The sequence below is a fragment of the Oikopleura dioica genome, chromosome 1, assembly GCF_907165135.1.
Source record: "Oikopleura dioica chromosome 1, OKI2018_I68_1.0, whole genome shotgun sequence".
Classification (NCBI taxonomy): domain Eukaryota; kingdom Metazoa; phylum Chordata; class Appendicularia; order Copelata; family Oikopleuridae; genus Oikopleura; species Oikopleura dioica.
In genome coordinates, this window is record NC_137291.1 from 822,977 (window position 1) to 835,066 (window position 12,090).

At 38.0% G+C, this 12,090-nt stretch overlaps 2 protein-coding genes across 3 annotated transcripts; both read right to left on the reverse strand.

The window, feature by feature from the left end:
* Positions 1 to 3,285: 3,285 nt before the first annotated feature.
* On the reverse strand, positions 3,286 to 6,132 carry LOC145700259 (inositol-trisphosphate 3-kinase C-like). 2 transcript variants are annotated; one of them, XM_081777517.1, is made up of 5 exons: positions 6,024 to 6,132; positions 4,201 to 4,282; positions 3,988 to 4,164; positions 3,526 to 3,918; positions 3,286 to 3,481 (listed from the first exon to the last, which is right to left on the reverse strand). In XM_081777517.1, the coding sequence occupies exons 2-5, from the start codon at positions 4,279 to 4,281 to the stop codon at positions 3,326 to 3,328; spliced, it is 807 nt and encodes a 268-aa protein (XP_081633643.1). In that variant the 5' UTR covers position 4,282; positions 6,024 to 6,132; the 3' UTR covers positions 3,286 to 3,325. The 2 variants fall into 2 exon arrangements, with proteins under 2 accessions (XP_081633643.1, XP_081633637.1); XM_081777511.1 differs by lacking the exon at positions 6,024 to 6,132 and adding an exon at positions 4,497 to 4,728.
* Positions 6,133 to 8,057: 1,925 nt separating this feature from the next.
* Positions 8,058 to 11,535, reverse strand: LOC145710965 (ly6/PLAUR domain-containing protein 6-like). Its single transcript, XM_081788676.1, has 4 exons — positions 11,350 to 11,535; positions 10,416 to 10,514; positions 9,657 to 9,793; positions 8,058 to 8,258 (listed from the first exon to the last, which is right to left on the reverse strand). Exons 1-4 carry the CDS (start codon positions 11,429 to 11,431, stop codon positions 8,103 to 8,105), a joined length of 474 nt encoding a protein of 157 aa, XP_081644802.1. The 5' UTR covers positions 11,432 to 11,535; the 3' UTR covers positions 8,058 to 8,102.
* Between the last annotated feature and the right edge of the window lie 555 nt (positions 11,536 to 12,090).

Genomic DNA, 12,090 nt, shown 5'->3' on the forward strand with positions numbered 1-12,090 from the left:
CGATTTGTTCATATGAGTGCACATTGCAAAAATTAGGTCGAATGGATTACCACATTCGAAGTAATTGAGGTCCAAACTCGCCGTGGTCGGTTTTACCGACCACGTGTATTGAGAAGTTAAGAGCTCTTGCGCGCAAATTCTGGTAGGGAACTCATTTCTGAAGGTGGCCAACTTTCTCTACTCTCGCGCCTCCTTTGATAAAAGTCGTTTTTCTTATATACAGAACTATTCTGCATGCAGAATTATTTCGTCGGAAAACAGCCCTTTTTCCGACGAAACTATTCTGCATTTTGCAGAACTATTCTGCATGCAGAATAGTTTCGAAGGTTTCCCATTAAGAGCGCGTTTAAGCGCGTTGTTAAAAGTAAAAAAATGCGTGAACTTTCAAAAACTATTGGGTGGATTTTGTTGCCAATTATTCCATTTACCGATTCCGTCATAATCGTCTTCGTTCTCATAAAAAGAGCAGAATAAAGAAGAAAAGTAAATTTATCCGGAGCAGCAATGTTTCAGAGAGCATAAGCTGATTTAAAAGGATTTCGAAACAGCCAGAAAAAACTCTGCTTTAGACTAAGCAAGTTCAAACCGAGAATATGGATTCAAGTTCAATTGATAGTTCAAGTCTTTCTGAGAAAAATTTCACGGAAACGACTCAATATCCTTCTGAGCTGGAGGAAGAAAAAGTTGAGACTTGGCTGGAAAAATGTCTTCCGAAATTGAAGAGAACGACTTCTCGGACTCAAAAATGTCGACTTTTGGAATCTGTTGAGAGAGCTTATTTTGAAGATGATGACAATGCTTTTTGGTGGCAATTCGTAGAATTTAGTCACGACGATTTCAGAATTATAGATAAGGAAAGAAACGTTCTAGAAAGTATCAAGACGACCAAATTTCAAAAAATGATCCTCGAAACTGAAAAATCACTCGTCGGCGAGAGAATCGAAAGATGGGACATCAAGGAAGAATCTGGGGGATGGAAATTGACTGATGATCTAGAAGCAAGATTGATTTCAAAAGGAGGAGAAGCACTTCTTCTCAAAGAGCATTACGATTGTTTCGAAGCTGTTGTGAGGATTCAAGTTTTTGACCCTTTTCTTTTTACAGAAAGTTTTGAAGATAAAGACGTTTTATTTGAAATTCACGTCTCAAAAAGTATTAATTTGTTAAACTTCCGTGTTCTTATATTTTCAAAGATTTTAAGAGAGCGACTGAAGTAAAATCTTCAAACAACGATCAAATTCCGATGCATAAGAACGTTATCTCGAATTTTGTGAATATTGAAATATTTCACTCAAAGGACAAGAAAAAAGAAGATTGCTTAGGATGGATAACAATTATGGAGAAATGCGATGCAAATTTGAGAACGTTACTGAAGGAAGAAAAGCTTGATCTTAAAGAGAGAAAGAAAATCGCCAATGAAATTTTGGATGGATTTATTTATCTGTGGCAGAAATGCGGAATCGCGCATAAAGATCGAAAGCTGGAAAACTTTGTCTTTGCTGATGGAGTCGCAAAGATAATTGACTTTGGGCTAGTAGAGGCAAAGATTGGAAGAAATGGGTACAGAAAAATGGGATACACAAGAAGAGGGTCCAAATACAAAGATTTTAATTCTCTTGGTAAGGACTATTTCGTTATTTTTGGAAAAAAACTATTTATCTTAAATTGAAAGCTGCTGGATCACCAGGATTTACGGAACACTTTCAAATTGCAAATGGAGAAGGTTATGATGCTGATAATCATTTTTTCTTTCTATTCTGCGACTGGAAAACTGCCTGGGCCCTTTTATATCGACCAATAAATGATGATGAGACAAAAGAGATTGATCAATTAATCGAGGTATAGATATTTTGTCAAAATTATTAAATCGATCTTTGGATGAGAGGCAATTTAATGAGGCAAAACCTGTAATCTTAAAGGCTTTAAAAGCTAAGATCTTTTCATACTTGAGGAGTATTTGAATTTTAAGAACTGTGGTGCATCGGAAATGAAACACTTGGACACTCAAAGTAATGATTCTCTTCGAAATTTCTTCAACAAAGTCGAAAAACTTATCTCGATTGAAAACACCTCGTCATTTTTCTGCCTCGATGATGAAAATTTGACTGAGTCGTGCAGAATGTCAAGTTTGAGGCAAAACGCTACTAAATGCGTCCAGCAAGAAATGCAAAATTTAACTATAAATGTATTCGATCAAAAAAGCAGTCAGCTTTGTGTTCCCATTTCCGTGACGACGCTTCTTCGACACGCGATGAAGAATGACCTTCGCTACGAAGATCAGTTTAATGACTTTACTTTTGAAGCGATTCTTTCGACTTTGACAATGATTATTTTCCCTCGAAGCATGGCTGGGCTCAATTTAAATCCGAACGAGAAAGAAAAAGAGTTTCAGAAAAATGAAGTCGAGATTCTTCTTCAACGACTTTGCCAGAACACTTATCTTATGACCTCTGGTTGGAATATTATCAGTCAAATGAGCCCAAAAGACAAAAGACCCATCAGTTCATCCTGCCATTACAATTCAGGTAAACAAATATCACAAACTTAGATATATTTGATTTTTAACCCATTGAAGTAAATCTCAACGAAAAATTCATTTTCACTCGACCATTAACTGTAACCGGCGCTTACTTATATCCTTCCGGTGAAATTCTCTTCCACCAAATGACCCTAGACAGAATTGAAAACGACGAGTACATGCTTCAGAACAACGATTTCAAGGAACACTCTCCAGGTTAATATTTTTTTCTTCAATCTGATCAAATATTTTAAAGTTCTTCGAATTCCCCTCAAGAACCCATATTATGCCGCTTATGAGTATTTCTGTGATATCTATTTCAAAACCCAATGCAATTTATACGAAGACGATGAAATCAAGCTACAAATCGTGAATGATGAATACGGAAACATGGATGAGAATACTTGGTATCTTCTTCCTGAAGCATACACCCTCGAACTCATCCCAACTTTTCCCATTGAGGATGTTATTAAAGTCAAAAGCAATGCAAAAGATCTCGCCGATAATTTGAAAGCGGTAAGAAATTGGATAAGAAAATATTTTCATCAAGAATCACAAACAAAGTTTCATGTACTTAGATGGGATTCGAAAATCAAGCAATTTGTGATGCGGTCTCCTGTTGCAAGGGGGATATTGTCAACGCAGTCGACTTGCTGATGGCAGCCACGATAAATGGCGAAAATAAGAATTCGATTTTGTAAAACTTAAAAAATTCGTATCAGTTTATGCTCCTTATATGCTTGTCTCGACACCAAAAAAATCACTAATTGGAAATAACACTCAAATTTTTAATGGGCGAAAAAGTTGTCACTGTTCAATTTCAGAAATTAGGTTGTCAAGGCCGGTTCTCCACGAATCATCTTTTTCTTCTTCCGATTCGAACTTTTTTGATTTGGCAAAGTCAATAAGCTTGAGCCTCAGGGTTTGAGAATCAGCAATGAAAAGTAAGCTGCAACCAATAAGCTAAAAATTCCAGTCAAAATTTTAAATTCTATATTCTTTTTCACCTGGTGATTTTTGAGATATGAAGAATCTGTAACTGCTTGTCTCAAATTTTTGAGCTTTTCAAGAACCTCGCTTTTTTCCAGCTTGTTTCCATCGACGAATTTTCCAAAATTTTCAAGCGCCGAATCTTTCGACATTCGCTGAAGCTCAATTTTCTCCGGTTTCTGAAAGGTTGATTCGACGTCTTTTGAAAAAGAAATTCCCTCGATTCTGAAGCCGTACATCGATGTTGTTGACAGATCATCGCGGAATTGAAGGTAGCGGGATTTTGTCACAGTGCCTGAGGAGAGCTCTTCGGGAGTGAGGGAGGTAGGGTCGAGTTTTTGCATTTTGGAAAAGAGATCTGCTCGCTCGGCGTTGTTTTTTGGATCATGGATGAAGGTCTTCTTCCCGAGCTAAAAAAATGATGACTTCATTTCAATCAGGGTCATCAAATACAGTAAAAAATTATTCTTTTGATCTACCTTAATGTCCATTACAGAAGGAGATTGGCAATCCTCCGTGAGATTTTCTAGCTCCAGATACTTCGATCCCGAAATTTCCCTTATTCCGTAAAACTCCGCTGTGTAAGGTCGAAGAGGATCATCTGACGGCAAATTTGACAAAAACTCTGGCTCGTTTGAGTTTTCTTCGTGAAAGATCTGAATTGTCAAGAATTCGTTTCGATCAAACTTTACCTTCAAAAGATGGCCATTTTTTGCTTTCAAAATTCCTCCAGAGTGACCAGCAGCTCCGGCAAAGCTTTCAAGATCGCTCATCCTTAATTTTTAATTGAATTTTATACCTTTTTTTTTTCTCGTTACTTGAAAAATAATCCTCTCTTTTTCGCTTTCTTTGAGTCTACTAATGAAAAACAAGCAATAAATGGCTCGAAATTTACGAGTTCTTTTTATTAGGTCTTTTTTCTTGACTCCGAATGTCGTTAATGACCTTTCGTCGTTTTTTTCTTTAATTAATTTTTGCTGAAAATCACCTGGTTCTGATTTTTCGCTTTTTAAAAATCGTTTCTTTCGCCCCGTCAATTTTTATTTTCCTCTTTCGATAGGTCGACGAGTCCTGTCTCATATCTTTCAGCTTTGTCTTATCAGATGCTCCTTTCATTCTCAAGAAAAGGATGCAGAAAGAAAAGATAGAAAATTGCTTGTCTTGTGCAAAATTTGCTGTACGTACTAGATAGGGAACGTGACTGTTTGCAGAGGGACCTCATAATATCCGTTGCCGTCACAAATGTCTAATAAAATGCCGCACTGACGTTTTATTCACTTCGGTAACTTTTCAGTCATAAAAACATGCAAAAACGCTCGATCATCAAGCGCTCCTTATTTTCGAAAAAAAAGAAACATTTTTAAGATGAAAAATACTTACGAGTTGGCTTTGATCTTCGTTTTTTTTCTCTCTTTTGACGTAAAAAAATCTCTGATTCCCAATTATCGATTAATAAAAAAATGATGCGTTGATACTCAAATCAAAAGCGAAAAAGCGGGAGAGCACGCCTGGGCAGGGCTCTTAATTTGAGGCAAAAATCAAAAGTCCGGTCTGTCCAGGTCCGGGCACTTGGCCGAAATTTACAAGTCTGGTCTGTCCAGGTACGAATTGGAAAACCCGGACTTTAAGTCTGGTCTAGTCTGGGAAAAGTCCGAAAAAGTCTGGTCCGAGAAAAAAGACGAAAAATCCGGTCTGGTCTGGTCTAGTCCGAAAAAATCCGAAAATTTTTCGTATAAAATACAACAAAAACTCGATTTTTTCTTCGAAAATTTTTCGAATTGAAAAACTTAGGTATTATTTTCGAAATAAATTCGAATTAGAAAAATCGTAACTTACTCATCAGCAGAGTTGCAAATTTTCGATAGTTTTTTCTAAGCTGAGCTAGCTGAGCTGAGGTCGAAATTGAGCTGAGCTGAGCTGAATTTTTTCAAAAAAATTGCTGAGCTGAGAAAGCTGAATTTTATTTAGTGGTTCGATCTTGGTCAGCTCAGTAGACTGAGCTGAGCTGGCTCTTTTCGAAAAACTATTGAGCTGAGCTGAGCTGAGCCGACCCTAACCTCAAAATTGCTGAGCTAGCTCACAAAATTTGCAACTCTGCTCATCAGAAATTTAACAACGAAGATTCAAGATTTGGTTCTAGAGAAAAATGAGTTTTTCTTAGAAAAATGAAGACTTTTCGGACTTTTTCGTACTTAACTGGTCTGAAAATAAGTCTCTAAGTAGTCTGGAAGTGGTTTAGTCTTCTCGGACTTTCTCGGACTTCTCGGACTTTTTCGGACTAAGTCCGGGGACAAAGCCAAGTCTGGTCCGGTCTAGTCCGAAAATTTTCTCAGCCAAAAATCAGAAGTCTGGTCCGTCCGGCCGGACTAGACCGGACGGACTTCGGACTAAGTCCGAGCCCGGACTAGTCCATTTAGGGCCCTGCGCCTGGGAAAAGGCGATGACTCATCCCTTGAATATCGACCAGGCAAAGTAATTGTTCAACTTGAACTTGGGCCTTGACTTTTTAACTTACCGATTTTTTTTTCGGCTTTTTTCGCTTTTTTTCTTTCTCTCTTTTTTTTTTCGCTGAAAGTTGAGCGCAAAAAAGTGCACTGGTCAAACACTTAAAAATTAACGAAGATTAAGGCTCAGCGGTTAATAATAGCGGCCGTCTTGAGATCCCGCTTCAGGCGAGCTTTAGTGTCTGTCTTTTATCATGATCTTGGCAGCTTTGACAACAACGAGGAAAGATCGTTTCAGCCGGCACAGAAAGTTGAGATTTGCAAGTTTGAATCGCAAATTCTCTAAAAATGATAGTTGTTGTTAGTAAAATTACTCGAAAGAAAATTAGTTCAAAATGTCTTATTTTAATAATACCGATGGATCGAGCAACGATCCTTGGGGGTCATACGGAAATGACACCTCTTATTCATTCGGAGATCAATCGACTCCAGCTTATCCGACTCAAGATAATACCGCACCATCATTTACCCCAGCACCTGCTCCGACTTTTTCTGCAATGAATTCGACTCCACAGAGTACTGATACTCAATTTGCTTCTTCTTTTGCTCAAGCAGCGCCAATGGCACAAAACACAGGTAAAGATGATTACAGTTTTTTTCCTCTTTTATGCACCCCAATTTTGTGGACATTTTCTTTATTTTAAGGGTTTTTAAGGGACACTTTTGTATGGATAATATTCCACTTTTGTGGACATTTATCCAGCCGAGTAAATTTAAGAGGAAGAGAAACTGTGTAAATTGACCAAAAATGGTAAAACAGGCAAAAAAAAAGTCGTTTCGATGATAAAATTTGCCATTTTTCGAAGAAAAAATTAGCGTAAAAAATTTTAAGGCCCTACGGCGTGACATTTTTTGAAGACTCTTGCCCACTTTTGTGGACATTTTTATGAAAATTTGGGACAAAAAATGTCCACAAAAAAGGAAAATAACTGTATTCTTTTATTGTCGTGGGTAATTAAAGCTTCATTCTAGCTATGCCAGCCCAAGCTCTGCCGATGGAAGCCCCGAATCACAATATTCGCGGATTGGGAGATGGAAAGAACAACGACAATCGATGGAAAATATACCTAACTCTTTGCAATCTCGTTATCTTAGTGTTCTTTATCTTGCCGACTGTGATAATGGATGGAAAGAATCACCAAGAAACGACCACATCTGGAACAACAACTACTTCAACTCCGAATGCCGGAATTGTTTTTTGCGGCTCGAGTCCTAGATTGGGTTTGGAAGATGATTTTCGTTTTAATTTTCATAGAGCTCAATTTTCGGTCCTCCAAAAAGTCAGTCCTGCGCCAATATCATTGCTCCTACAACAACCTCTTTTGCGACTACTTTTTCAAATCGCGGTTCAATCGATGGCTCGTACGCAAATTTTGACGATTACGACGCCGATGCAAAAGAATATTCGGTTTCTTCCTCGGGCAACGCTATGTTAGTAGACTAAATTTTTATCGAGCAAATTAATATGTTTTCAGATCTTTGTATTATGGAATCAGTGGCTACGGAACTGGTGGCTACGCTCCGAACACCGAGAAGAGCAATCGGTTTACTTCGACTTCTGATGGAATCACATTCGACTTTGCCTTCTTTCAAGTCGATACTGGCGGCGACTTCTTGGTCTTCCGAACACAAGATGGCCAAAAGTATTTTTTCACAGGCGACTTGACGGTAAATCAGGACCTTTTTCTAGAGAGAAAAAATTTTGAATTCAGGGAACTCGATTTTCGTTTTCTTCATCATACGTCGATGTTCATTTCACGACCGATGGAAACGATCAAGAGGTTGGATTTGATGTTCAAATCATTAATGGATATCAAGCGAATAACGACATATCAAATCTTCAAGTTTAAAAATGCAAGAATACTTTTTCTGATCAAGAAAATGGGGAGGTGTATGGAACCGACAAAAATTTCGACAAATTTCGCGTGGTAATTTTCAACCAATCAGAAACCTGGATTCGGCTCATCGGCTAATCAGCAGCCGAGAAGCCGCCCACGCAAAATTTGTCGAAATTTTTTGTCGCTCCCAGACACCATCCCAAGAAAATGAGTCATATGTACAAATAGTATAATTATCAAGCTGAAAGAAATTTACAATAAAAATAAGGCAGTGATAAAAACCACAATTGTGGAAAAAAAATTTCTTGCAGAATTGAAGCCGATTTCAATCAGCATTTCTTCGAATCGCTCATTCGATTTCGGCACAGCGAGATTGCAGATTTCCCCCTCGCAGCATTCTTTGCAGGTCTGAAAAAAGGAGCTTTGAGTTTTGGAATTTATCTGTTCTGTCAAAGGCCCGTCAAGTGTGGAGCAGGTGAACGTGTCAGCCGGGGCAGTGAGCGATTAGGTTGAGAAATTTGAGCGCGCACTTTGGAACACTTGTTTCTTTGAAAGTTGATACCTTTTTACATGATTACCGACTTGTTTGCGACTTGATGGATGGTGATTTGGGCAAATGGGGAGCAAGAAAGATTGACAGAGCAGAAAATAAATGAAGATTGTCAACAAAAAAATATTATAATTTTTTGATTAATTATTCAATAAATTATTAAGATTTTTAAGTTTATATTGAATAAATTATTTTAAAATAAAATATATAATCACCATTAAATATTTTTTGTTTCTTAAAATTACGAATCTCTTATTCTTAAAATTTTAATAAATTTATATATTAAAAAAATATTGAGCCGTTCCGTTGACCACTTCTTATTATTAGGATTTATTAAAAAAATGTGAATAATTAAAACTCACAGCTCTATTTTTTTATCTTATCCTCGAATTTTCGAAATTTCCTCTTTTTTTTTTTAATTGGTAGCCTAAATTGACAGGGTGCTCGCGTTTAGCCGCTGCTTCTGACAGCTCCACCTGGCTTGTTGAAAATTTTGACAAATTTGGACAGGCGCACTTTTCGAGAGGAAAAAAATTTTCCCGAAACATCCGAGCTGATCACTCAAGTACTCAACGAAAAAAATCAGAGCTCAATTGGATCATTTTCGTCTTGTTTCGCCGCGAAATCGGAGCCGCGGCCCGGTGGCCAGATAGTTTTGGAAATTCCCTTATTATAGTGTCGAGTTTCACAAAAGCGCGTTTTTGAAAGCGAAAAGTACCGGAAAAAATACGACTGAAGATTAAAAAAATTTTAGCGATTGTTGGCGAGGGTCCAAATTGTAGTTTTGTAGTAGGAAATGTGTATTGAAATGTCAAGGTCTTTATACCCCCGATGAGCGAAAGCAGTAAATATTTAGCAGCTCGGAGATTTTAATGACCAAAAAGGGGATCAAACGGAGAACGTTTTAAGGGTCATTTGAAATCGTCAAAGAAAGGGGGGGATTTTAAATGTTGATTTTCGGGGGAAAAACGAGAAAAAGAGGTGATTTTCTGGATCAGGGTTTTGATTGGTCGGTAGGCCAAATACAGCAATCTTATTGGTAATTCAAAAATTCACTTCATTTTCCCCGAAATAGGGCACAAACCAAGAAAAAAGAAGCATTTTTGACAGACCAATAAGATTGCTGTATTTGGCCTACCGACCAATCAAATTCCAGATCCAGAAAATCATTTTATTTTTTTCGATTCTGCCCCGAAGAAAGGGGGGATTTCATGTTGTTGATTTTCGAGGCGAAAATCTGTTTTTTTTGTACTTACAGTGAGTCCAGTGATGGGATCAGTGTGGCATCCTAGCTGCTCCTGGTGGCACTTGTTTCGTGTCATGCAGCTCTTGCGGACTCTAATCGAATCTGTTTCTCCCGAAAAGACATGTTCGGTAAAGCAGAACTCCGTCTCTGAATTTTGACATTGAAATTCGAAAAGAAAGAAAAGAGCCTGTTTATAGCGAAAACGAAAATGGACACCCAGCTGATGAGCACAAGCAATGAAAAGTGGCAATTTCCATTTTCTCACGCCGCAAAGAGAAAACTGCCCCGGCGCGTTTATTTTCAGAATTTTGTTTTGGGAGTCAATATCAGTTTTTTTGTGAATTATACGGAGCTCGGCGCCAGTAGAAAACCTGAGTCAGGGTTCTAAGTTTACCTGAGTCAGGGTTCCGAGTAAAAACCTGAGTCAGGGTTTTGGGTCGAAAACCTGAGTCAGGGTTTAAGTCGAAAACCTGAGTCAGGGTTCTGATTGAAAACCTGAGTTAGGGTTTTAGGTCGAAAACCTGAGTCAGGGTTCGAAAAAGCCGAATTTTCCGATTTTCGAACCCTGACTCAGGTTTTCCACATTCCGATACAATTAAAAAGCCCATTTTTTCACCCCCTAAGAATGACTCGAAAAGCCGATAATGGGAAAATCTCGGTGGCACTCGAGCTGACTCAAGGATTTTTCAGATGAATGACGGCCGCTTCCGAGAGCGCTCAATCAAAAATTCTCTAATTTTTGAATGAAATTTGATCGAGTGAGCATTACCTGCTGGACAAAAGATGTCAGGAGCGTGATTGTTGCATTCGTAGTTGTCCACTGCGTTTTCACAGGTGAAACATCTGAAGGCGTCGGCGTATGGGAGGACTAAAATGGAGAGTTAAGGGGGTAACCAATGATATTCTTCGATGGTTACTTCCAATTGTTTCTTAGGGTCTATCTCCTTAAAATTTTCAATAAAAACATTTCTTGAATTTCCGGTCAAATAAAAAAAATTGACAAAACAGATCAATCCCCAGCTGAATTGGACGGAATCTCTCACGTGATTCGAGCCCTAATCCACAAATATGGCCGACGGCCGCAGCGGGTACCCAAATTTTATGACCTCTAATAGCAAATATGATGAGCGCGAATTTTTGACACTCGATCGGAAGTCGACCAATTTGGGTTAGATTTTTGGATGTTTCCGGAATTCAGATTTTTTAAAGAAAAAAAAAATTCTCATTTGTCAAATTTCCGCTGATTCGACAAAAAAGTGGGCAGGTGTCGCCCAGACTTGGACAAAGCAGGAACGCTTCCGGAACTCCACTCGGCTTTGATCTATCTGCCCACGTGACACATTGTTTGCTGGATCAAATCAGAAAAAGAAAAGAAGATGAAACTTGCAAATCTGACAGGTAAGCCTTCCTGGGCCATTTGTTGACGATTAACACAAATAAACAATTCGAAAAGTAAAATGATGGTTCTGTTTAGGATTTCCGGATTTTTGAATGAATTTATTTTGCGCATAAATAATGAGAAAATATTTTTCATTCCAAATTGAAAACTCAGGGCTTCAAGAAAGCTCGAAAACCTGAGTCAGGGTCCTATGCTCTTAATTCATGATCACTCAGGACCCTGACTCAGGTTTTCCACACAGGTTTCCGCTCTTTTAAGCTGTGGACTAAAGTTGTGACACCCTTAAAATTAAAGATTTTCTTACCTCTCTTGTAAATATGAACAATATCAGCTTCAGTAAAATCTCTAGAAAACACGATTCCCAATAAAACAGCAATAATCTTCATTTTCCCGAAATCTCTTCAAACAAAAACTCAAGTCAGCAATTTTTCTCTTGTTGATTTTAACTCAGAAACTGTGAAAAAATATGTAAATTTTGAGAATAAGGTGCGATCCTCGCTCTTTTTGATTTATTTCGCGGCGGAGGAGCGCGCGCCGCGAAATTCGCGCTCCAGAGCGCCACGATCATTTTTTGGTGCTTTGGGATCATCAATCAATTGATTTTCGTGTGGTTTTGAGGGGAAATGAGAAATTGAAGATTGTTAATTTTAAAATGAAATCAATAATCAGTTCCGGATGGGAATTGTTTATTGCGCATCAGGAATTTCTTCATCTTTCTTGAGAATTTTTGCTTAGGGCTCTTAGCATAGGGTAAGGATTGTCGGGGCGAAAATAAGGGGTGGTGTAAGGAACCGACATAAAAATTTCGACAAATTTTGCTTAGGTTTTTTCTCAGCTCCGTACTGGCCGGTTCGCCGAATCTTTGCTTCTGATTGGTTGAAAATTTCCAGGAAAATTTATCGAAAAATAGGGGTTTCAGCTCAACTTTTCGTTTTTTCTTCCAAAAATTCGGATTTTTGAACAAAACTTGAATCAAAAAAATCAAAAATCTGTGAAAAAGGCCATGAAAATTGTTTGACGAATTTGTTAAAATAGGGATTCCCTA

Excerpts from the sequence above, each read along its gene's own strand:
- LOC145700259 (XM_081777511.1), bottom strand. The coding sequence starts at position 4,624 with ATGAAAGGAGCATCTGATAAGACAAAGCTGAAAGATATGAGACAGGAC. Across the intron at positions 4,165-4,200 it reads AAAATGGCCATCTTTTGAAG|ATCTTTCACGAAGAAAACTC; the intron begins GTAAAGTTTGAT and ends TTGACAATTCAG. Across the intron at positions 3,482-3,525 it reads CATATCTCAAAAATCACCAG|CTTATTGGTTGCAGCTTACT; the intron begins GTGAAAAAGAAT and ends TGGAATTTTTAG.
- LOC145710965 (XM_081788676.1), bottom strand. The coding sequence starts at position 11,431 with ATGAAGATTATTGCTGTTTTATTGGGAATCGTGTTTTCTAGAGATTTT. Across the intron at positions 9,794-10,415 it reads TGACATCTTTTGTCCAGCAG|AGACGGAGTTCTGCTTTACC; the intron begins GTAATGCTCACT and ends GTCAAAATTCAG. Across the intron at positions 8,259-9,656 it reads ATCCCATCACTGGACTCACT|ACCTGCAAAGAATGCTGCGA; the intron begins GTAAGTACAAAA and ends TCCTTTTTTCAG.